At 37.9% G+C, this 26,992-nt stretch overlaps 1 protein-coding gene across 1 annotated transcript; it reads right to left on the minus strand.

Annotated features, from left to right (window-relative positions):
* acap2a (ArfGAP with coiled-coil, ankyrin repeat and PH domains 2a) lies at positions 1–25,920 on the minus strand. Its single transcript, XM_055201467.2, has 24 exons — positions 25,343–25,920; positions 18,896–18,953; positions 18,556–18,675; positions 18,397–18,450; positions 18,063–18,121; positions 17,791–17,974; positions 17,051–17,095; positions 16,855–16,950; positions 16,652–16,726; positions 16,343–16,354; positions 14,440–14,552; positions 14,084–14,135; positions 13,905–14,005; positions 13,687–13,795; positions 8,808–9,013; positions 8,659–8,728; positions 8,488–8,582; positions 7,523–7,716; positions 7,308–7,409; positions 7,104–7,196; positions 5,589–5,806; positions 1,636–1,745; positions 1,335–1,445; positions 1–1,218 (listed from the first exon to the last, which is right to left on the minus strand). The coding sequence occupies exons 1-24, from the start codon at positions 25,393–25,395 to the stop codon at positions 1,080–1,082; spliced, it is 2,469 nt and encodes an 822-aa protein (XP_055057442.2). The 5' UTR covers positions 25,396–25,920; the 3' UTR covers positions 1–1,079.
* Between the last annotated feature and the right edge of the window lie 1,072 nt (positions 25,921–26,992).

The raw sequence follows: 26,992 nt of genomic DNA on the forward strand, positions 1-26,992 counted from the left end.
TCAATTTTAAGTCAATGTGAAGACGAATTGACGTGCATCTGGAGGTCCCGTGGCGCAAATGAGGCATTTAGCGCGGCGCGGTAAACGTGATTCCACCTCATTCGCATGTCTAGTTCGCGCAAATGCCGTGAATTGAGCGTTGCTGCGGCAAACTCGCGAGTTGAAAATGTTTAACTTTGGCGGAAAAATGTGCCACATTAACCAATCAGGAGCTTGCTCTAGTAGTGACGTGATTACAGGAAACAAGCGGAGTCGCAGAAGCCCCTCCCATGACGCGAATTTCCACACGAGTGTCTCGATGACTAGAATTTTGAGGTTGAAATGAAGTGAGTAAACTCACACTGTTCAAGCCCCAAACTAGGCGCGTTACACGTGAATTTGACACATCAAATGCGGCTAGTGTGACCCCACGCTAAGTCTGGGATTAAGTGTATTTGAAGCGAAAGTATTTGATGAACGTAACACGCACCCAGAACATTTGGTTAATTTCATTATCAAATTTTTGACGTAGGTGGCGTTTAGCCACTTTTACATCTGAGCTTCTCATCTATTGCTGTTCTTCCTTAAGCATGAGCATGTAAACATGGTCAGTGATATATGCATAATTTACATTAAGGGTTACAGTTACTCTGAGCGATTGACATGTATGATAATCCTAAAGTAATAGATTCAAAAATACTGATGCCAGACAAAACGTTTAAACCAGCTCAGGAACAAACAAGCACCATCTTGATGTTAAAATAAGTGATTTCTAACTAGTACTTCATTTGATTTTAGAAATACAATAGACCAGATATTCATTAGGTCTAAAACAAGCACCAGTGTGATCAATTTTGAATCAGAAAATGTACAAAAACTATGTATATTTGTAAAAAGAGAAAAGTATTTGTGCTGTCTGGTGACTGCTGGCCAGTGACATCACTTAGATGCTGATGCTGTGTAAAAAAACAACTAATGGGTGATGTTTGTTTGTTAAATATACAACAGTAAGATTTCTATGCTGCGACGTCCAGTGTAAATGCATTACAGCATACGTGATCTGAGATTTTGATCTAATGCTGATGGTGTTTTCTGCTTTACTACTCCTGTAGTTGTAAAGTTATAAATTCTTGAATACATTTTTTATACTGTTGCTCGGTGTGACCCTGGGAATGAGAGTATTGACCTGACGGTACCTCTGTACCTCTCATCTCCTCATTCATCTTTGCCAGACGTAACCTAAAAAGATTAAAAAACACAGTTTTAAGCAGGGTACATTACAGATTAAATGAAAAGTAAAATCTGTGAACAGAAGCTTTAGTACAGAAGCAGGAAATGATTTGTGTCTAACATACAGAGTGACAATGTCTGCATTTGCCGCCTCTACCGCGATGGACAGCGGACTTCGGCCATCAACGTCCACAGTGTTCTGCTTAGCCCCTCGCTTCAGAAACAGACAAACTTGACTGACAGCACAAAAACACAGAAAAAAGACTTGTAAGATCGACACTTTTCAAGCTCAAAGTTTAAGTTGAAGATTTATTCTGTACATGAAATTTAATGACAATGACAGTCAGAGACAATTGACCATAATGTCCTTATCAAATGGCCTTAGTCCATAACTATGACATAACATTTATTTTTTAATTGAATTACCCCGTGTGACCAAGTATGGTGGCGTGATGCAGTGGTCCTCTGCCACGAATATCCTGCTGGTCCACATTGGCAGCGTTTTGAAGCAGGAACTCACAGGGGATCAGTGAACCCTGAACACATACAGACACTTAATAAAATTTACAAATATGACCCCAGCCAACATTGCTTTGTGGGGCCAATGTGGGCCCCATATGGGCTTGCAATATGGGCCCCAAGTTGGTTTGTCCGCGGGTTCCATGCTGGCCCCATCTGACTTAGCCCACATGAACCTTCTGTAGAAACTAAAGTCAATGTGGACTAAACCAAAGTCAAGTATGGGTGTGGTTGGGTTGAAGAAGTGTTGAAGTTAATTAGATAATAAAGAGATGAATGAAGTGATGATTGACCATTAATGATAAACACCTGCTGTTAATAAACAGAATCACTAAAGAAAGATGAACAAGAAGAGAATAAAGAGAAAAGACCAGCAGAACCACAACAACTACAAACATTCTAAAAAAAATTATTGGTGGAGCCAATGTAGACAGCAAAATCCCCAGTGTTAAATTAATGCTGCTCAGTGTTTATTAAGGTCCACACAAATGAAATAGTGTGGAGTTAATCTGTGACTTCATCTTTTCTTTCACCATCTCTGTTTTATTTTTCAGTTTTTGATCTCTTTGATTTATTTAAAGTCACCATCATGGTGATCATTGTTTGTTTTAGTTGGACTCTTGACTCTTGGGTATCAGCTTGTTTGTTTTTTTCTGGCTGCTATAACTTTGTGTGTTATATTTGTTATGGCAAAGAAGAGACCATGTTGCAATTCTGTTGTGGTGGTTGATACGTAATGTTGAACATTATCATCTAGAAAATGTTTTTTTTTATTAATTTAGTGTTTGCTCATTTAGCAGATGTATTGTTTTCTCTCAGTAATGTGATACTACAGTATGATATCTGGCACTATCAAAGCGGTTTGTCTTTCTGAAGATTTTGAAACAATGTGTACTTAAAAATTAACCATGCTGTAAATTTTTACACACAAACATCAAGTCTCAGAGTATGAATCTCAACAATGGTGACAAAGAAAAATGCCAAAGTGTTCATGTTTTTTTCATGCCGCAGTGCATTCTGGGAGTTCTGGATAAGATTTGTAATTTGTTGATACCCAGAATGCATTGCAGCATAACGCTTTTCATTTTATGGTCACCATTATTGAGATCCATACTCTGATTCTTTATGTTTGGGTGTCTAAATTATACAAAAGTTAATTTTGAACTGTACATTGTTTCAACTTTCTTTAAAATGACAAACTGATATGAGTGTGCCAGATGTCATACTTCAGTATCACATTATTGACATAAAAATATATTTGGTAAACAACCAAACACTCAGTTTTTTACATGACAATATTAGACCCTATATCCTAACCACCGCCATAGAATAACACTTGACATTTTCATCTCTTTCGTTGCCATAACAAACATGTTTTAAACACAAAAGTTATAGCAACCAGAAAATAATAATTAAGTTAAAAAACAGAGTCAAGAGCCCCACTACAACAAACACTGATCACAATAAGGGTGACTTTAAATGAAACAGCCAACATCTAAACCTAAGTTAATAAATAACTCTACAAGTAAGATGTAAAATGCTTCAATGTTACTTTTTTAACACTCTGTAGTGTGGATCTATATAAACACTGAGCAGCATTCATTGAACACTGGGGATTTTGCTGTCTACATTGGCTCCACCAAGAAATGTTTATTTATTTCATTTTTTTGTAGTTGTTGTGGTTCTGCTGGTCTTTTATCTTTATTCTCTTCTTGTTCATCTTTCTTTAGTGATTCTGTTTATTAACAGCAGGTGTTTATCATTAATGATCAATCATCACTTCATTCATCTCTTCATTATCTAATTAACTTCATCACTTCTTCAACCCAACCACACCCATACTTGACTTTGGTTTAGTCCACATCGGCATCAGTTTCTACATAAGGTCCATGTGGGCCAAGTCAGATGGGGCCAGCATGGAACCCGCGGACAAACCAACTTGGTGCCCATATTGCAAGCCAATATGGGGCCTACATTGGCCCCACCAAGCAATGTTGGCTGGGACCCTGGACCACCAAACCAGTCATAGGGGGTCAATCTTCTGAAATTGCGATATCACATGAAAGCTGGATAAATACACCTTCTATTGATGTGGGTATTGTTATGCTGCGTTCCAGGCAACCGGTAACCCGTAACTCACGACTTCAAAACCACGACTCCCGACTCTGAACTGGGAGTACATCGATCTAGTACGAGTTCACGGTTGGGAAGTCACGGGTTTGACTGCCGTTCCAGTGCACTTTTACCGGTAGAAGGTTGTAAAAACACGAGTTACAGGCTGCCTGGAACGCATAGGGTCGTGAGTCGTGGTTTTGAAGTCGTAACTCATGGGTTTAAAAACCTGCCTGGAACGCAGCATTAGGATAGGACAATATTTGGCCGAGATACAACTATTCGAAAGTCTGGACTCTGAGGGTACAGAAAATCTAAATATTGGGAAAATTGCCTTTAAAGTTGTCCAAATAAAGTCCCGAGCAAGACATATTACTAATTATAAATGCATTTGGGATGTATTTTTGGTACACTGCAAAAAATTACTTTCTAGTATTTTTGCCTTGTTTTCAGTAGAAATATCAAAAAATTAAATCAAGATGCATTTGCTTGATAAGCAAAATGACCTAAGAAAATAAGTTTTTAGACCAAAAAATATAAAATGTAACTTACTTTGCGCTTAAAACAAGCAACAAAATCTTTAAAAGTTTACTTTTTCTCAAATACCTAATTTAAGACAAAATGTCTTACTCCATTGGCAGATATTAAGCACAAATTCACTTAAATGTTATTTTTTGTCTAAAAACTAGACTTATTTTCTTAGGTCATTTAAGATTTAAGACTTTTTTGATATTTCTACTGAAAACAAGACAAAATTTGTACTGAAAGTTGTTATTTGCAGTGTAGGAGATTTACAAAATATCCTCATGTAACATGATCTTTACTAAATATCTTAGGGCCTGTTTACACGAGAACGCTCAAGGGTGAAAACGTAAAAATATTTTATCGGATGTGCCTTTCGTTTACACGGCGACGGCATTTTGGGGGCTAAAAAACGCAAAAAAGTGAAACCACCCTTCAGAGTGGAAATCTTAAAAACGATCTACCGTCGCGTTCTCGTCTAAAGAGTAAAAATGCTAAAGTCTGCTCACGGTGGCTTTCGTCGCGTACGCATTTACGTCACAGGCATGCGCCAGTTCAGGAAAAAAACAACAAACATGTCGGATTATTTCCATACGTCGGACCTTCAAGTTGCCATAGCAGCTCTGATAAATATACAAGTCTTTCCAGCAGTTGTACGAAATATTCACAGCTAGTATTACTGATCAGAGAAGGCGCCAATTCGTCTGAGGCAAACCAGACGGCTTTGGACGAGACCTGGGAGAACCAGGAAGAAGGTTGTACGCAGGCACACGGACTTGGTGGTGTTGTGTGTCAGTGCTTCACATTGCCACCTAGCCGCCTGGAGTGCATACTACATCGAATATCACACACTTTTGCGTCACCATGTGCACGCAGATTTCCCCCTCAAAACGCTTGTATAAACGCAGAATAAAAAGTGATAACGCAACGGCACTTTTGCGGTTTCTTTTCAGATCGTTTCCATGTAAACGTAGCCTTAATGAATTTTGACATTTAAAAAAATCTATAATTTTGACTCTGAATTTTAATAAAATGTATTGTTTGCTATTGTTACAAATATACCCATCCTACTTATGACTGGTTTTGTGGTCCAGGGCCACAAATGTGCAAATTTAAAACAACTTGAAATCAGTTTTATTCTGGATTTGAGATGTAAAACTGGGCTTAGAGATCCTTAACTTCTTTAAAATTAAATGAACTAGATGTATAGTAATAGAAGAACGAACCCCCTGTACGGCTTGTATGAGTGGAGTCCGATTGTTGTCTTCACCGTTGACCCAGTTCACATCGGCTCCGTGAGCCAACGCCTCCACCATGTCTGTCAAACTGCAGGCGCAGGACGCCCAATACAGCAGAGGTCCCGCCGAGAAATCAGTCATCTCAGAGAACACAGGAGGAGAGTCTGTCTGATTTACAGACATGGGCGAATCAGACTCCTGGGGCTCTGAAACAACACATTAAATTGTTATATTACAGCATACAAACACACTTTCTCAAGAAACAGTACCTAAACTAAGGAAACAATTCAACAGGCTGCTATTTTTTTTATTTTACTTTATTGCACATGGCTAATAAAATCAATGACATGAAAATAATGTCATTAATAACTCACCCTCGTGCCGTTCCAAACTCGTAAGACTTCTGAACACAGTTTAAGATGTTTTAGATTTAGTCTAAGAGCTTGTTGACCCTTCAATGAAAATCTACATACGGTATACTGCCAATGTCCTGAAAGGTAATAAAAACAACATCAAAGAAGTCCATGTGACATCAGTGGGTCAGTAAGAATGTGTTGAAGCATCGAAAAAATACTTTGGTTCAAAATAACAAATATTATGACTTTATTCAGCATTGTCTTCTCTTCCGCGTCTGTTCCCTACTGGAAAATCCAGCTAAGACCAGCATAAGCTGGTAGCTGGTTTTAGCTGGTTTAAGGTGGTTTACGCTGGTCCTCCCAGCCTGACAAAGCTGGTCATGCTGGTGGGCCAGCTGCTCTTCCAGTCTGACCAGCTAAGACCAGCTAGACCAGCTTAAAAAGTGACCAAAACACAGCTAGACCAGCTTGCTACACCAGCAAAACCAGCTTTCTACACCAGCAAAACCAGCTAAATACAAGCTCACCAGCTTATGCTGGTCTTAGCTGGATTTTTCAGTAGCGTTGTGAAGCGCATGCGTGAGACTAAAGTCACGTGACTGCTGTGAAGCAGATAACGTGTTATCCTCAGACATGTTTTTTTTTCAAACTTACAGCGTGCGTCTCCCTCAGACTGTAAACGAAGCTCAGGCGTACACAAAAAAACAGCTGGGACGCACCAGATAACACGTTATCCGCGTCGTACGTCATCTGCGTCACTGGAGTCGCGTGACTTTGCTCTCGCGCATGCGCTTCACAACAGAACCAGAAGAGAAGACAATGCTGAATGAAGTCATAATTTTGTTATTTTTGGACCAAAATGTATTTTCGATGCTTCAACACATTCTTACTGACCCACTGATGTCACATGAACTACTTTGATGATGTTTTATTACCTTTCTGGACATGGACAGTATACCGTACATAGATTTTCAATGAAGGGTCAACAAGCTCTTGGACTAAATATAAAACATCTTAAACTCTGTTCCGAAGATGAACAGAGGTCTTACAAGTGTGGAATGACATGAGGGTGAGTCATTAATGACATTATTTTCATTTTTGGGTGAACTATCCCTTTAAGATCATTTATGTTCGGTGTTGACCTCACCTGCTTCACTCAGGCTGTTGCTGGATGAGGTGGAGGCCAACATCTCTCTGCTCCCATCTGCACTGTTCTGAATACCACTGTCTGCACTCCTCACTGTCACATAAACACAAACCTCTGAGCTCATTCAACAATAAACACAAAGACAAACTGTGAAGTTCACACTAATATAAGATGAGGGGAAGGGTTGGGCTGTTCAGTACTTACGGCTCCGCAGCTTTGAGGACGTGTCAAAGTAGGAGAAGAGAGAATCAAGCTCATCAGGGCAGAACAGCGAGTCGCGCCGCACCTCCTGACCACTAATGGAAGCTGTTGACATTGGATGGCAAAGTTATAGGTTGAAAAAGAAAGTAAATATAAGCAGCATGTGATTCCAGTCAGTATCCTATCCTGTCTTTAGTCTGTGGTCTCCCAACATTCACCTGAAGTGTTCGAGGTGGTACGGAGTTTGGGTGTCGGAGGGGGCGGCCGCGGGGGCAGAAACTCTATGTTTCCCTTCACACGCTTGTCTTGTTTCCTCAACGCCATGATCTTTTCCTTTTGCTGCTGAGCCGTGGGTTTCAGGACAAACCTCTTTTCTACATACTTAGCTCGGATGAAGGCTTCAATTTCCTGTCTTCGATATGACACACAGAAAAAGCTGTCATCATTTTGTTACAGTCATGTAATCCCAAACCCATGAAAAGAAGACTTGTACACAGTGCTTATTTACAAAAAATACTACAGTAACTAGCGGCGGACAAGCTGGAAAAAGAGAAAATTTTGGGATACATTCCACAGGAATACACCTAAAAAGACACAGAAAGTATTCCTATGCTGCTCAATATATCACAGTAGATGTGTGTGAGGAGCAAGCCAAATTGGGTCATTCCTTACATAAACCTATTATATAGTCTTACTGTGCGTTCACACCAGATGCGAATGAAGCGAATAAATCACGCTCTTTGCGCGTAGTTGGAAACTTGAATATTTTAAATAAACTCGCTTCATTCGCACGTGAAATTCAGATGCAAATATGCTCAATTTAAACTCAAGAGTCTAAACTACTAGACACAACTATAGCAAGCTCCTGATTGGTTAACGCAGCGCGAATATCTGCCAAAGTTTAGATTTTTCAACTCACCCGAATCACGCGTGTCAAATGCCGTAACAAATGCGTCGTTCACATCCGCCATATTTGCGCAAATCACGCCGCTGGATGTCTTTTACATCTTTGCATTGAGTTAAAGCACTCACACTTAACGTTTCATTGCGTCTGGTGTGAACACACCATAACACCTTTATACACCAGTTTGGACAAAATTTTTCCTTGAGATCTTATGTTTGTTTTAAAGCTAAAGGAGCATCTGCAGTGTCAGAGGTCAAAATAGTCATCGGTTGGAGGTACCTGGGATCTCCAGGCTGAGGCTTCTTGCCACCCATCTCCTCTCTTCGAGCTTCATATATGTGATTAATGACACTATTGCCCAGCTCACACATTAACTGCAAACCAAGTACAATAATTAAAAACCATGGAACATATTGCATTAATAAAAATTCAATTTTGACTAAATGATACCTTAAGTAACTCAGGCTCCCACGAATCCAGCGTGAGAGATCGCACCTTTGAATTGTGAACGCCTAAACTCCTGAGAATCCAGATCAAACAGATTATGGAATGTTAAAAAATTAAAGATCATTAATTAATGGGATCAGATGAAGAGGTACCTGTGAATGCCTGAGCACTCGATACACAGCGTGATGCCGAGGTTGATGCTGGCCCAGCGTGGATCAGATTGTCCACAATCGCAACAGAACTCATTTCCAGGGATGGCCTGCACCCTCTGTAGAGCACTTTCAACCTTAACTGGCTTCACCGAGTCGCAGCCTGAGTCCAGACTGCCCAGAGACGCAGATGACTGCCTGTCCAAACTCTACAGCATCAAACACACACACATGCATTCACATATAAACACTTTCGTAAGCTGAGAATCAAAAACGGCAATCCGTAACTTAGGACTCTTTGTCGCCATCTCTGTTTAAAAAATAAAATTGCAGTTTACTTTACGTTTGTTGGAAAACAACTGACATTTTACACTAAATTGGACCTGACAGCTTAAATGATCATTATTCATTATATTCATTATATTATTATAAGCTTAAAGGGGCCATGGCATGAAAATTAGACTTTTTCCATGTTTAAGTGCTATTATTGGGTCCCCAGTGCTTCTATCAACCTAGAAAATGTGAAAAAGATCAACCCAGTAACTTAGTTTTGGTAAACCATTCTCTACAAGCACATTCAAAAATAGGTCGTTGAAATGTGGCCCTCTTTATGATGTCATAAGGAGCTCTTATTAGAATAACACCGCCCCCTTAATCTGCACTATCCAATCACAGCACTGCTATTTAGTGCAAAGAAAGAGAGAGAGAGAAAAAAATAATTCACAGCACAATTGAGTTTCAATTGCATCAAACCACCATCATTGTGATCAGTGTTTGCACTTTATCCGCTCATTTGCATTTTAAAGGACACACCCAAAACGGCACATTTTTGAACACACCAACAAAGTGTCAATTTTAACATGTTATAATAAATTATCTATTTGGTATTTTGAGCTAAAACTTCACATATGTGCTCTGGGGACACCGAATATTTATTTGACATCTTAAAAAAGTCTTGTGCCATGGCCCCTTTAATGATGTGAATCTGGGTAAGGTGAGGAGACAGTTTTCAGCACTGATTGTTTAAATGGCTCAATAAAATAATAAAAGTTTTCTTTTGAAACCAAAGAAAGTTATGGATTCCATAGGAACTAGTTTGGCATTTGATGTAAATAAATAAATAAAAACAGTGGTCAGTAGCACACCTACTGTATGTTAGTTTATTATTTGTGCACTGGGTTATGTAAAAAATAACCACAAATGTGACCAGTCACAGAAAGTAGGGACACAAGTCGGATCTGGGACATTTTGAGTTAGCCGTTTTGAGATACAGATGTTCTAGCATCATATGTAGTATTTTGTGACAGAAGTCCGGATGACAACATGCAATGCGTATAATCCGTGAAATATAGATATATAGTCTATTGTTTACATCAAATTTCGCATGAATGTTTGGTAATACAATATAATATACAATCTGAGGACTACTTACATCGTAACATGTAAGGGTATATGAGATTACACTTTACCTTCCGTCAAACACATGAACCCGCCTTCAAAGTTTGTATTTAAAATGAGGAAGGTAGTATAATAGATAATCCAAACAGCGCTGTCGAAAACGTGACGTCCTTTAGGGATGTAACCAATCGCTCACTCGTTCCTCCATCAGCCAATGACTTCATGGAAAATATTGATAGACAAAACATGTAGCCAATTAAATAACGAATTCAACGATCTCTGTGTGACTTTTTGTGTGTTTGACTTCATGCTGCGCTGCAAGAACTGACAGACAAATGACGTCAAAGTACGGCGAGAGCGAGTCGAAATTAAACTACTCCGTAAGATTTCTTGAAGAGCTCTCGTGGTACTTTGACATCATCCGACTGCGGCGCTGCATAAAGTCAAACAAGCCACGGCTGACGTACGACGCGGCTCACTGTTATCTGTTGCGCCCCAGCTTCTTTTATTTTTCTTTCTTTTTTTTTGCGCCAAAGCTTCTTTACAGTCTGGGGAGACGCACGCTGTAAGTTTGAAAATAAAACATAGCAAACATGTCTGAAAGACAGGGCAGTAGCGTCACTATAGTCACGTGACTTCACGCGGTCAAAATGCATCACATGCGTCACATAAGAACCAAAAGAGAAGACAATGCTGAATCAAGTCGTAATTCTTGCTATTTTTGGACCAAAATGTATTTTCGATGCTTCAACACATTCTAACTGACCCACTGATGTCACATGGACTACTTTGATGATGTTTTTATTACCTTTCTGGACATGGAAACCATACACAGATTTTCAATGGAGGGACAGAAAGCTCTTGGACTAAATCTAACGTTAAAACATCTTAAACTGTGTTCAGAAGATGAACGGAGGTCTTCCGAGTTTAGAACGACATAAGGGTAAGTCATTAATGACATTATTTTCAGTTTTGGGTGAACTATCCTTATTTAGTTGTCACGCTGTTCCCTTTGGGGGCGGAGGTGAAAACACAAGCCACTTATACAGTATGTAAATATACACACAGACAATACGCCCCCCGTTGCACGCTAGAATCTCCGGAAAAACAAGCCGATTTCAACCGCAAAATGTGCGCTTTTAAAAATACAAAAACTGCTACCTCAAACATGGAGAGGCTTCTTCGTGATCTCAACTAACAGATTCTGCAAAAAAACGAAAAAATCAAAAAAAAACTTTCTTTCTCATTATCTCGAAAGTTGTAATCTCTTACTGTGATTAAAGTTACCATGTGTAAAATTTAGGAGGATCTCCTGACAGAAATGCAATATAATATACATACCTATGATATCAGTGGTGTATAAAGACCTTTCATAATGAACTGTATTGTTTTTCTTATCTTACAATGACACGTTTTTATTTACATACACCGCATGTCTCCTTACATGGAAGTCGCTGTCATGTAGCCCTAAACGGACAAACTGATCTGTAAAGCGTGTTTTGTCCCTACGTTGTCTCAAACAATGACGTTTTTGTCCTGTGGTGGCTACCATAGCTTTACTTTGCATTTTTGAAAAGGACGGGAAACCTTTGGACTGACCCATTGGTTGCAATTCACAGTCTCACCACTAGATGCAGCTAAAACTGCCTGATTGCACCTTTACATCCTTAAATCGATTTTTGGAAATAATCCCATTACTGGTGCAAATGTAAAAATCATCAATGACTAGGGCTGGGACAACGCGTCGACGCAATCGATGACGTCGACGCAAAAAATACGTCGACGCAAAATATGCGCGTCGATTCGTCAGACCCAAAAAGGCGGCGCCGTAGAGTAGTAGCAACGCGAGTGGCTTCAGTCCACGCCGGTTTCACAAATTCACACAGCAAGGGTGAGCAGTGCCTGCAGCCGCGCGGCACGTGTTTTTTTTCAGCGCCCATGTTAACAATCATGCACCCCGCCGCATGAGCAGCGCGAGCTTGCGGCTCTGTTGCAACAGTGCTGCAATCGTTTCTGCTGCGCTGCTCACGCTCAATTAAAGTGAATGTGCTTTGTTTATGGTTTAAATGCTCGTGGATTTACGCGAAAAAGTGTCATTTTACCATAAAATCATGAATGTGATGTCAAGTGTGTATTAAACAGTCATTTGAGCAATTTAACAGAAAGCATTGAAATATGTCACTGTTGCCAGAAGACTGCGCTTTCATTCACTCTCTGTCCAGCAGTAAATGAGTCCTAATCTATCTTAACAAACTTAAGAGAAAGAGTTTAATAATATATGTGCTTCTTAAGTCTATAATTCTGTTTATATTTGTCATTAAATGGACTTGAACAGCACGAAAACAATGTGGATTGTGGATTAAACAAATCAAGTTATAAAAATTACACTGACCATCAAAAGGCACATTGAAGAGGTTTTGCTCATAAATGCATGTAAAATAAAGTAATTTGAACTTGAGATTTTTATACGGTTACTAAACTGCACAGTATGCACTGCAAACGCTTTATTGAATGCTACCTCTGACTAAGAATGCATTATTTTGCACTTGTATAGTCTGTTTTTATTTTGAAATTTTAAGAGCACAGTATGTAAATATACACACAGACAATACGCCCCCCGTTGCACGCTACAATCTCCGGAAAAACAAGCCAATTTCAACCGCAAAATGTGCGCTTTTAAAAATACAAAAACTGCTACCTCAAACATGGAGAGGCTTCTTCGTGATCTCAACTAACAGATTCTGCAAAAAAACTAAAATCACAAATTTTGGAAAAAAACTTTCTTTCTCATTATCTCGAAAGTTGTCCTGCCGACTTGTGTCACTGGTTTCTGTGACGGGTCACAAATATTAGCGAATAATATAAAAATTGCACGTAACCAATAGTGGAAACATATGCAAAATTTGTAAAAAGAGTCATCTTACTGTGATTAAAGTTACCATGTGTAAAATTTAGGAGGATCTCCTGACAGAAATGCAATATAATATACATAACTATGATATCAGTGGTGTATAAAGACCTTTCATAAGGAACTGTGTTGTTTTTCTTATCTTACAATGACACGTTTTTATTTACATACACTGCATGTCTCCTTACATGGAAGTCGCTGTCATGTAGCCCTAAACGGACAAACTGATCTGTAAAGCTTGTTTTGTCACTACGTTGTCTCAGACAATGACGTTTTTGTCCTGTGGTGGCTACCATAGCTTTACTTCGCGTTTTTGAAAAGGACGGGTAACCTTTGGACTGTCCCTTGGTTGCAATTCACAGTCTCACCACTAGATGCAGCAAAAACTGCCTTATTGCACCTTTACATCCTTCAATCGATTTTTGGAAATAATCCCATTATTGGTGCAAATGTAAAAATCGTCAATGACAGAATTATAATTTTTCGGGTAAAACTTTTCCTTTACATCTAAGATCACTTGAACACTTATCATAAAGGACTCATCTACAGCAGATAGATGATCAGATGTAGACTCACGACAGCATCTTCCTCTCCGTTCTCTCTGTAAGCTGTAGCGATGCTGTTCTGAACGGCTTTGATCCACGCCTGCCGCAGCTTCTCCGAGTCAGCCTGCATCATCCAGCTCCTGACAAACAAACAGACGTCTGTGAGCGAACATCTCATACAGCTAATTACGCTCTTTTTTTAGTTATATTTTTCGATGATGATACTGAAAGATTTGGACTTATACATACTTGGAAGGGGACACAACTTCAAAACAAAAGCGGCGCTCCAAATCCTCACAGTGTTTCACAGTGCAGAGTCTCAGATCCTCCACCACTACAGTGGGGTTATCCTGAAAAACACACACACAGATACTGTAGTAAATCACTTTACACACACTGAATTCAATGTTTACACTGACTGGACTCACCCTAAATCTCTTCTGATAAACCAGCTGACTGTTCTGAATGGAGAACCAGCGCCTAAGAGGAGGAGGAGAAATGAACTTAAATATGCTTCTACAAGAAATGTATCGGATGGTGACGAGTGGATGTAAACAATTCATCAGAATATCCAATATGAAGAGCAAACGTAACCCAACGTAAATGTGCGTTATGGTACCTGACATGCCCAGCTTTTTGTTTCATTTCAACAATGAGTGGAGACGAGGACAAATAAACCAACATAAAATAAAAAGATAAACAAATGGATAAATGAATATGAAATGATGAAATGCTCATGCCAAGCTTTGTCATAGATGGGAAATAAGCAACGGTTTAGATTTACCTGTTCCAGGATTTAAAGGCGTTGCTTGCTCTTTTAAAGAGATATCCCTCCATAGCAATTCCATTATCTGTATCCACATTATACTCTAGTTTTGTGTCATCATTGGAGAAGTCCTTGAAAATTTACGAAAATAACAATTAACAACAGCAACGATTGATTCTACTACTGATATTATTCATATAACTCATAACCCATTTTAGGACCATTAAAGGGTCCAAGATGTAATATAAGTCTCAGGCACATTCCAGTGAAGTTTCAGCTCAAAATATCCCACAGATCATTTGTTTAATCATGTCCAAAATGCCACTATTTGGGTGGGTGCAAATGCACTCCCTTACTACAGACAGTGAGCGCTTTTGGTTAAAAATAGATCTGATTCCTGTGTATACAGTCTGAGACAATAATACATTTAGTCGCATTTGTGCTAACAAACACATTTAGAAAAGCTTTTGGGTAAAATGAACCAGTCAGTCAGTGGCTGTGGGCGGGGCTTTGTTTGTGTGTCATCACATTAACAAGTGAATCAAAACAGCAAATAAGATTGCTTTGGTTTAATGGCGATTAAAAAGGAGAGGGTTCACTGTAGGGTGGTTTCATTTCCACACTACCAATGCACATTTATGTCCAAACACCTTGTAAAAGTGGATTTAAGATTTTTTGCATCATTACAAATGAGTCTGAATGTTTTTCTGTGGAGTTTGTGTTTCACATTAGTTAAAAATTATGTATTATTAAAAGCAGCATAAACTAAAAGACATGTGATGTATAAATACTTGACTATCTAAATATCTATATTTTACGTATACACATTATGCATGGACTAACCCAGCGGTTCTCATTCTGTTCCTCCGCTGCTCTACGAATTTTGTATTTCTCTCTTATCAGAAACACTAGTTCTGTTCACATTCGTGACCTTACGTATTACATAATCATGTCGAAAGGTCACGCATGACGTATGCAAAACTACAGCTCTAGTGTTTACAAGTGTGGAGAAAGATCGAGGACCATTCTGACGTTGTTGTATGTGAAATGATACTTATTAATGTCTTTGTGTCAGTGGTGGCTGGTGACTTCTCTTCCGATGGGCATCAATTCAAAATATGTGCTCATTGCGTCATGCCAACCATGTGCACCATGCATCTTGTCAAAATAAGTGCCTGTTGCACACGCATCGAAACGAGACACTCAAGTTCACAAAAAACTTGCAAGACACTAACTTAACACTAATTTAAGACGCGTGATGCACATAAGTTTACATGACACGTCAAACACATATTTTGAAATGACGAACCACACACATGACGAGCTAAATACATGAAGTGGCGAGCTTTGCATCGTGCACCCTCGAAACCAGCCGCCACTGGTCTCTGAGTCAGTTTATTATTTGAAATGGTCTGCAAGCGTGTGTTTTTTACATATGTAATGCTTCACATTGCTAATGCAAGACCCAAAGTACTTTTTTGGGTTAAAATGACAATTGTTTCGCTAGATAAGACCCTTATGCCTCGGTTGGGATCGTTTAGAGCCCTTTGAAACTGCAATTTATAAATAAATGTATAAACAATTTATTTATAATAAAGCTGCGTTGAACTGTTGAGGTCCACTAAAGTCCACTATACGGAGAAAAATACTGGAACGTTTTTCTCAAAAAACATAATTTCTTCTTGACCGAAGAAAAAAAAACATAAACATCTTCGATGACATGGGGTGTGAGTAAATTATCAGGATTTTTTTAATGAAATTGGAGTAATCCTTTAAAAACCACTTGACTAGCCCATGTTTCACTGTTTTGTGTAAGAATAAGATTTGGTAACATTATGGTAATGGTAAACACACCGTATAAACATAATGTCACAATGCACTAAAAAATTCTTGAAAATCATACAGAGACTGGAAGGCTTACCTGCAAAGCAGCCTGAAAGTTCAGAAACAAAAGAAGTGTTAAAAGGAAAAGAATTAAAACAGATATTTTAAAGCATGTCAACTACAGTAAACTCTATATGCAAGACCACAGCAAATATAACTTTGGGTTTCATTTGCATTAAGAGAAAAATAACAAACAAACAAACAAATGCATTTTGTCACTTTCTAGGATAATGTTTTAATGCCAAGACAATATAACACAGTGAATTGTTATACATCAGTAAGTAAAGTAGTTGTCATAGGTTTGACTTTTACAATATGAATCTGAATCTCCATTCTGCTTTTTTACCTTTTGTTGGATAGTTGAGTGTTTCTGCTCCATGTCCCGCTTTTCCCTTGCTGAATCCACCACCAGCTGATCCAACTGCCAAACCAAACACTACATTAACATGATGAACATCACATGTGTGTGTGTGCGTGCGTGCGTTCATGCGTGTGTATACGTTTAAGTGTTTGTAAGTGGGCACTGTGTACATGTTTAAGTGTCTGTACCTGGGCACCGAGCTGCTTCATTAATGGCTGAAGTTGAGAAAACAAATCATATCCTTGATGAAAAAATGTCAGGTTGGAGTTCATATAGGACAACATCTGCAGAGGAAGAAATAACGTTATGAATATTTGTATTCTCTGGAAAATGTGACATTTTAACGTTTTCAAAACTGTTATTTTTATATGTTGCAAATCCTACCGATTTGAGGATTTCCAGTCTTCTTTTAGACTGAAGGACATTTATCTGGAAAAAAGTGAAATTGTCAAGGAAAATGTTAAACACTGGATTCCATGACTTAATGGGACAGTCATGCGATTGGCATAGGTATGCGACAATTGGCCAGTGCCCTGCACTGGTGCTATTCAATAAGATTTCAGTATCTGGTGAAGTAGGAGGAGTTAACCCCACAACGTCAGCAGACGCAATGTCTGTTTTTCACTCCTCCCCTCAGTGAAGTCGCCTGTTCTTGTCTAAATTTCAGGCTAGGCGAGTCGCATCTCAAACAAGTCTAATATCTGTGCAGGTAGACGGGGGAAGTTAAAACATCACCCTTAAAAATAGCATTAAAAAGCTCAGGTGGTGTTACAACAAAAAAATACAGCTGCAAATTTAACAAAAGCTGGACGGAGGAATTTAATTTCTTATCACGAAGCAGCATCGTCAATTCCCACGCTTTTTGCAAAGTATGTCGTGGTGATTTTAGTATAGGACACGGTGGGAAAAATGACATAACGCAGCATAAATCACAACGGCACTAAAGTCATAGCAACTGGAGATAAAAATGCTTCCTTCATATGCAGTTTGGAGATGTACAAACCATCACACATCCCAAAACAAGTCTCAGGGAATTAACCTTTTAAAAGTAAGACTGAACATTTGTTTCTGGTTTTGTTAGATCATCATACGATTGGGACGTCCCATCACTGCTGGTAACTGACCTGCAGCACATAATCCAGGGCGATGTGACGGAAACACTTGCGTGTGGTGGTCAGGATGTTGGTGGCCTCCTCCACCTCGTGCTGTTTGTTACGAGGCACCTGAGCGTTCTTCACCAGAGCTACTTCCTTCTCCTCGCTCACCTTATCAAACTGCTTCTTAGCATCTTTAAACTTCTTCAAATCTCTGCAAATGAAGGTTTAAAGTGAGAAATTTTCCTCATTTCTCACAAAAACTGACACCCGACGTGGAAAATAACGAAAAAGAGACTCACTCCTTTATAAAAGCCTGAAGTTGAGACTTTATGGACCGCTGGGCTTGATCAAACAATATCTAAAAAAAGAAACAATAGAAAAAGAGCGTTATATTATTTTACAATTCATTCTACTATTTATTTTAAAAACAGTCGTATAGAATTACAAACAGATCCACAATATAATTGCATATTTAGTGCACATCGTCCCTTAAAATGTAATACTCAATGCTAGTTAGGTATGCAATTGTTTTATAACATAAACACTATAATGTAAGCCAGACATTATTTTGATCATTAACCTCATTGTTTTAAAACTTTTTAAATGTAAAACTTTCAGTGTCAGGGCTCTTACTGTGTGATAGTTGTTCATTTCCTGAAGAGTCTCTGCAAATGCAGCTAAACTGGACTAAAAGAAAGAAACACAAAGTTATTAGGAATAGCACAAGCAAAGTCACATATGATTTATTACAGATTGAAGAAGAAGAAGTAAGGTGGGCAGACTCTTTCTTACCCCGATGACCTCATCCCTGGTGGACTGGAGTGCCAATTCTCTGATTCCATTCACAAACTGTTTATTGGCCTGGTTATACACTCGTCCAGCATCTATCATCCCTATACACAACTTTACCAGCTGCAAGACAGCACACATCACATTTAGTTAATAGAAACTTTCATGCATTTTGGTAAACAAAAACATATCGATTCATGGACAGGGTCATGGGTTTGACTCTCAGGGAACACATAACTAATAAATACAGCTTTCTTGATCTATCACCAATACTTACAAAATATAACATACACATTTAAATACGTGTAATAAATGTAATCACATAATATATCACTCAGGTCACCTTGTCAAGTTTTGGCTCCAGTCCTCCAACGTCTCCCTCCACCTCTTCTACCGTGGCCCTACAAACATCATTGTATAAATTTTTTTATTAGTTAAATTCATTCAAAGCATTTTTAGGAAATAACATCAATAATATAAAACATACATGTAAAGGCTCTCTCCAATATCTTTATATATTGTATCTATAAAGCTGTCTGGACAAGATGTTCTAGTATAAATATCTGTGTACAGTATATGCGTTTGTACATTTGAATAGATCCTAAAAGGCACACATAAATATATTGATAGTATCTAAAATGTGAATTTTTAGTTTCACGAATACCATATTTTATTACCGTATTTTCCAGAGTACAAGTCGCATCAATCAAAAATATGTCATGAAGACGAAAAACAAATGAAGAGTTTGGTTCCAAAACGCAATAAATGCCATTTTTGAAAAAAATGAGTTACTGCCAAAATCAGTATTATATCAGGTCAGTATTTAAAAGTAAATTTTTAATTTTACGCAAAATCCAATATCCGCCGTGTTATTCTGTCATCTTTTCTCCTTTTTTTCCCAAAACCCAATAAACGCCACTCCTCTTTTTCTACAGAATGCAATAAATCCGCTCCACAAATTACAGTGCACCATTCCACGCAATGTAAACAAACAATGCCCGCGCGTTGAGTACACAGAGTCCTAGTTTTCCTCATCTACTTTGTACTTCGTGATTAACAAACAAACAAAAACGAAATAATACTTTAATAGCATTGATAAACCTGCAGTGGTTTTCTGTGACGAGAAAGAAACGTAAGCCATCAACATCTAATAATTTACGTGAGAGGCACTCGGGAGACGATCGCTTGTTCTCCCGAAAGCATCTAGCTTCTCTTGTGCTAACACATTGACCCCAGGAGATCTTATGAAAACTTTACATTATTTTACTCAAAGTCAACGAGAATCACAGCTGATCGCTGTGAACAATGTTAAGCGACGACGTCAAGTATAACCACGCAGAAATGATCAGTGTGTACAACTGTTCAACTAAATGAATATAAAATGGCAAAGATGAATGCACATTTATACATTGATTCAATAGATTTATAGAATTTTGAAAAAAGTCATTTTGTGGAAAATCGTTTTTATAATAAATCTTTGAAAATCAAGTTATGGATTTGAATTTTTTATGTTTTTATAACCTAAAGACGCTATGTTAAAGTTTGTAACAGAAAATAGTGGTTTTCATCTTGCCACTTTCTCGGTATAGAAAACACGTTTTTACCGAAATTGTCAAAATGGATTTATTGCGTTTTGGAACCAAACTCTTTATATATAAGTCGCAGTGGACTATACGTCGCATTTATTAAGAAAATTACTTCACAAAATCCAAGCCGAAGGGCAGACATTTAATCTGGAAAGGCAAGTTATTCAACTAAACAATAGTACACAGAACAGCAGGCTGAATAGGTTTCCGCATGAACATAACAAGCCAACGATCATCAAGTTTGCAGGCTTGTCATGTCACATTGTCAACATTCATTGAATTACATAAATACAAGAGCAGCATATAGCAGACTCTTGCAGCTGTTGACGGTAATGTTGTCTCTTGGTTCATAATATGTCAAAATTAATACTGACTTACAAGTCGCAGCTGACTGTAAGTTGCAAGACCAGCCAAACTATGAAAAAAAGTTTGTTAAGACTGTTAATCCGGAAAATATGGTAACCTCATGTGTGTCTCTAAAGATGCACATATGTTAACTCTTTACCCGCCATTGAAAAGTTATGTTAAGTTAAATGCGAATTATGATAATGTCGTTCTTGTCTACAATCCCAGGACGTAAACTGTTGCCTACAATCCGTGTGTTTGTTGTAGTTCAAGAAAAGACATCTACGTTGGAAATAATAACTAACATTATTTACTTTGGGATTTGTACCTTTTGCATATTGTTAACATTTACTAATACACACCAAAAGAAATGTAAAATCGTGAATCGAACTATAGGTGCCTTTTAAGAGAAATCACTTCCCTGCCAATGACGAGTTTTTCCGGCAATCCTTATTTATGCTATTATCCACCAGGTGGTGCTCTAACCCAACTTATAAAACCTGGAAGCAACCCCTTAGGGCAAACAGTAAAAACTCTGTGTATCAAAAGTCCTTCACAAAAATGCAGTTATCACAGGTTTTTGCTCAAAATTTGGTATTTTTGAAGAAACCTACCCATATTGTACTAGAACAGTAATTCTCAAAGTGTGGTCCGCCAAACCCCCCCAGTGGTCCGCCAAAAGATGACCTAAACTAGGCAAGTGTTTATACAATCGTCACTTATTTAAGTCGATATTTAATGCACTTGCAAAACTGTGATATTAGTTCTTGCCTTTCTGTTTTAATAACATAAAAATGGATCGGTGGCTAAACCAAAGAGGAGTCAAAATAAAAGATCAAGCGTCAACTGAAAGCAGCTAATATCCACAGATCTATTAGTTTTGTAATGTACTAGTTTTTGTTTCATGTGTAAAATCACCACAATTTGAAAAACGGGAAAATCGGTCTGGCGTTTTTCCGTTGAGAAGCTACTATGCGAGCCCCAAAACCGGCCGACGAATCAAATTATGAGGGCGGGCTTTATACGATGATGGACAGATGATCAACAGTAACGTATCAACCACGTCACCAAAGAGCGCGTGTGTTCAATCTGTTTACAATGAAATGGCTGCCGCTGGTGAATTCAGATCTGTGGATTCTGACATTGAGTCTGTTCTAAAAGATATCGACAGAGCATTGATTTAAAAAGAGGAACAGAGAAACGCGATCAAGGCATTTGTTTATGTTTTCGCCGTCCTTCCTACGGGATTCGGCAGAAGTTGGTCCTTATGGAGGGAAAGTTAAAGAAGCAACTGAAATGGGTATCACGGCGATGCAACTAGGCGTGCACAACGAGATGGATATAATTAGCGGTCGTTGCCAGCTTCTTTTCGGAAGCCCGGAATCGTGAATGCTGAATAAGTGGAGGGACATGCTAGGCTCCGATATTTTTCAAGCCAACGTAATGGGTAGCTATCGTCGTGGATGAAGTTCACCTAACGTACAAATGGTAAAAGATAGTCTTACTGTATGACTTAGTAATTACTTAATGTTGTGATATAAATGAAATGTTGTAAACATAGGTGGTGTTGATGTACCTTCGCTAACTCAGACTTAGTATAATTACAATGATGTTAGTATCATTGTAGCGAAGTTACTAGCAGTTCGGTCAGGCTGCTAAAGACGCCATTTCATCATAAGTCACACACTCGGTTGCTCTGATTGGTCGTAGGTCTATCCAATTGAGTGTAGAGGCATTTTTTGGTTGAGACACGCCTCATAATTATAGCTCAATGGAGCGGTATCAGACTCAAATTCTGACTAGAATTGAGTATGACAACGTCAGGCTAGTGATTTTGGACATTAAGGGGAAATTTTTTTTCAGTATTTTATTGTTACCATAGTTACAACCCTAGACTTCATATACCCACCACCTCAGTTTTAAACTAAGGGCTCTTTGGAATGACATAATGTGGGACCTAGGCTGTTATAGTATGTTTAATTGCAGTTTTTTTCATATGTGCCGTTTGTTGTTCATATTAAGCAGTAACTCATTTCACATTTACTTGTTCAAATGAAATTGCATAGCATTGCATTTGTGTTTAAAAAATTAGTTTTTGACTTGAAACAGTTGCATATTAAACTTAAATTTTAAAATTTAGCTTATCCTTCCTATTTTGTTGTTTTTGGGGGAGTGTTAGAGTGGGATTCTGTTAGGTGGTCCTCAGAAAAAAATTGGACGATAAAGTGGTCCTTGGGCTGAAAAAGTTTGAGAAACACTGTACTAGAAGAACCACATGTACACATGTACTATACCAATATTAACATCACGTCTCTCTGCACTGTACATTAAACTCGAGACACACTTGAGATGTGATTAACACTAGATTTACAATTAGCATTTATATAAAGGGATATTGATCACTTTTAAAATGCATTGCGACAAAATTGTACATCCAGTCTGACCGGGCAGGATTCATTAAATATTTAGCCACTGTACAAAGTGTTTAAAATAAACGCAGCAATAATTTCAGCACTTCCTTTACTACAGTTAAGTATTCAAGGATAACCTTCAAGCTCTTGATCAATAGATTTTGGCCTTGATCAGGGTCTTATGGGATTTTTTATTGGTCTCTGTGAATTTCTGACTCCAGCTATGTTGCACAGTAATGCCGCAGACTAACTCCATAAAGACTTGTGTGTGAATCAAAAGAGGCAATATGAAATTATTAAAAAACTTATTGTAGGCTGAAAGCAGTATCATACCCATATGTTTTGTTAAAATATAAAGGCTGTCCTTTAATCAAACTGCAACGTATAGTGATGAAAATTAATTTGTCAGTTTGTATAGGCAGATGCCCTTAACATCAAAACCATAAATAAAACTATGCAAGACAGAGCTCAGTAACACTGAATATATGGCTTCAGGGTAACACTTTATTTTACAGTGTCTTTGTTACACATGCTACATGTAATTATTTTTGTAATAACAGTTAATTATGCATAATTACATGCAACTAACACTTAACCAAACCTTAATCCTAACCCCAACCCTATAGTAAGTACATGGTGTTAATGATTATTACTTAGTACTTAAATGTATAATTACACTGTAACAGTGATACCGTAAAATAAAGTGTGACCGGCTTCAGTTACTATAAGGATTAACATGGCTTGTGCGTTGAATATTGCTGTGCTTATTATTGGCTCTTATACCGCGGGGCTGTTGAATGCTTTATTCTGATTGGTTGAAAAAATGTTTCATGGGTGTTGATTATTTTTCTCTACACCTGACCTGTCAAAATGTCTTAAAATAACCATGTTTGTGTTAACCGTGGTATAAGTGGAATAATTGACTCCGGTTTTTTAAATTATTTGAAAATAATGCACACCTGCAGTGCAACTCCAATCCGTGTCATGCAGCATTAAAACCTTGGGTGTGCTTTATATTCAACTAATTCAACATCCCATAATCAATTATTCCTTACTTAAGGCAAAATGTTAAATGCTTGTTCAACATTTTGTTGACTAAAGCAGGGGTGGGTCGCCAACTCAATTCTGGGTCGCACACACTGGGATAAGGTGGGTCACCAAGTGATTTGGCTGTTTTGGTAAATGACAAAAGAAAGAGTTTTTAGTGATGCTACATTCATGCAATGACATGGAAAGTATTATAAACCGCTCTTTTCTAAAAGACATTGGTGGGTCATAAAATTGATTTTACCTGTCTAAGTGTTTCACGTAATAAAAAGATTAGGTACCCCTTGAGCATGAAATTATAAAGATTTAGAAACCAAAATTGTGATTTATCCTACTGAGCCTATTAATTTTGGACATTGTTGGGCCAATGATGTTCATAGTAACAGTAATACATTTTTGAATGAAAGGACCTTTTTGGAAAGTAATTGGTCTCCACTACTGTTAAAATAAAATCCATATATCTTACAGCAAAACTAGTCGCAAAGCACTGGTTTAAATCCGTTATTCTCAAGTAAACTCTGACAATATTCACTAGCTGCCTCAGGTTTGTTTGTTTGGTTTTAGGTTAAATCTAAACACTGTCTATGAATAGGATTTGGTCTGAATACTTTTGGTTTATCATATTATCAAAATTGATTTCCATGATAGTAGGTAGAGAGCAATATAACAAACATTAAATAAATAACTGAGGAAAATTGCACAATATATATTCAAATCTATCCATCATCCTTTAAAAAGACCAGTAATTGCAAGATATTAACAACAGGTATGATATTATATTTATGATTTCTTTCACGTATATACCCCTTCGATTAAAAACATATGAATGCATTTGCCTATTAAAACATGCAATATCTTATTTAAGCATATAATTTATTTCTCATGTTTGCATTGAGAAATAAATTATAACTAAATATATAAATCATATATTTAATGCAACATGCATGTTCATGCATATTTATGTTGGGTCTGGTATTAATATCTACTTGCACTGGCCTCCTAAATGAAAAGCCACATGTTTGAGATGAACAGAAATAATGTTTCTTATGATCCGTTTCTTGTTTTAAACACTTAGGTTAAATACACAACAGAGAAATTAAACATTTTTTATATAGACAAAATCATTTCTCTGTACAGTATTTTCTTTCCTAGCACATCTCTCCATTGATAATGCGGATGAGGTTAGACTCAATTCAAGTGAGCTGCCTACATAGTCAACATCTAATGCATGCTACAAAACGTACATGAGGTCGTGAAATGCTTTCTTTGTAGACTGCTCACTAGGTTTTGAGACACAGCCCTTTGCATCCATGAGGAAATGGTGACACCGGAGCGTCGCTTTTGTGCATCATTGATGTGTTTATTTGCGGGACATTCATTCGATATTAACACGAGACTCACCGGAACCGAGGCGAATCTTTGAGACATTCTTCAAAATCCACCGTCACTTTCATTTCGATAAATCAATTGGTAATGAAGACACTGCTGTCTGGAGGTGATCCCAAGAGCGTAACAGATTACAATGATTCACAATGGGTTGGCATTTAACGCTATAATTACGAACTATTTACAATTGGCAAAAATATTGCTAACGCGTTCATTGTGTTAATTTAAACAGCAGCTGGTGTTAATATATATATAAGACGATTAAGCATCCCAGATGAACTGTAGCACCACTGCACCCCATCCGGCTACCGTTTTCACCAGTCCTACTACAGTGAAGGCTTGGCTCATGACTATTAATTACGTAGCGTGACGTTTGACCAATTGATTGGCTAAAACCTCGACGACGTAAGCAACTGGGCGGTAGACTCAACTAGAACGCGCTTCGGCTGCTGGATCATGGGTCAACAGCGCCGCCATATTAGTGGTGGCAACTTCTCCATTAATCTCATAGTAACTGTACAGTTTTGGGGGTGTACAACCCGTCACACACCTCAAAACAAGACTAAACATTTGTTTATTGGTTGTGTTAGATAATTATACATTATTTTGATAGAGAGTTGGCAAATGGAGGCAGACTATTAATAGCTAGAAATTTTGCAATGTATGATATAACTTTAGTGCTATTAAATCGAATGCAAACTTTTTGAATAGGATTTGCTGATTTTGCTGAAAGCACAACAAAACCAAATAGTTTGGGTTAACAATACAAAAAGCGATATTCACAAATGGAAGAATTTATTTATTTCATGCATTTAACTATTTTACATTAGGATGCCTCTGCAAACCAAAAAATATAGTTTTTTAAGTCTTAAAGGGGACATTTCACAAGACTTTTTTAAGATGTAAAATAAATCTTTGGTGTCTCCAAGTATGTATGTGAAGTTTTAGCTCAAAATACAGATCATTTATTATAACATGTTGCCACATAGGTGTGAGCAAAAATTTGCTGTTTTTGGGTGTGTCCATCGCAAATGAGTTTATCTCTGCACTAAATGGCAGTACCGTGGTTGGATAGTGCAGTTTAAAGATGCAATTTGTATAATCCGCGCCGCTAGAGGGCGCCAGATCAAAACAATGACGTAGATTAATGACGCTCTGAAGCAGAGTGGAATGATGGGATTTGTTGTCTTTAACTCAAACGCTGATGGCCATCAATCAGACGGGAACGAGAAATCATGTTACCGGATGAGGTAAAGAAATCGAGTTTTATAAATGTTGTGTTTGGTTACATCGTTTTATTTCATTATGTGAGTTCTCATGTAATGTTCAAAACACAATTGTTAGTCATAGTTACAGTATTAGTCCACTAATATTGTGTGTTAACACGGCACAGAATTAAGTGTTCAGATTAACAACCTTACCACAAACAAGCGAGTTTCCCGACAGATGCAATTACTTCCGAATTTGTCCACGACACTGTTGTCATGTGGTTTTTACATCGGTGAACGCGGTAACAAAGGGTAACGTGTATATTAACGTCATTTACAGGCGACTGCACTGCCCCTTGTCACTGTTCAGAATGTAATTTTGTTAGTAATTAGCTGGACAAAATATATAACACTGGACTATTGGTTTTTGGATATTTTACTGCAAATGTTTAATTTA

The sequence above is a fragment of the Misgurnus anguillicaudatus genome, chromosome 2, assembly GCF_027580225.2.
Source record: "Misgurnus anguillicaudatus chromosome 2, ASM2758022v2, whole genome shotgun sequence".
NCBI classification, from domain to species: Eukaryota; Metazoa; Chordata; class Actinopteri; order Cypriniformes; family Cobitidae; genus Misgurnus; species Misgurnus anguillicaudatus.

Excerpts from the sequence above, each read along its gene's own strand:
- acap2a (XM_055201467.2), bottom strand. The coding sequence starts at position 25,395 with ATGAAAGTGACGGTGGATTTTGAAGAATGTCTCAAAGATTCGCCTCGG. Across the intron at positions 13,796-13,904 it reads GAAGTTGTGTCCCCTTCCAA|GAGCTGGATGATGCAGGCTG; the intron begins GTATGTATAAGT and ends TTTGTTTGTCAG. Across the intron at positions 9,014-13,686 it reads ACGGAGAGGAAGATGCTGTC|AGTTTGGACAGGCAGTCATC; the intron begins GTGAGTCTACAT and ends TTGATGCTGTAG.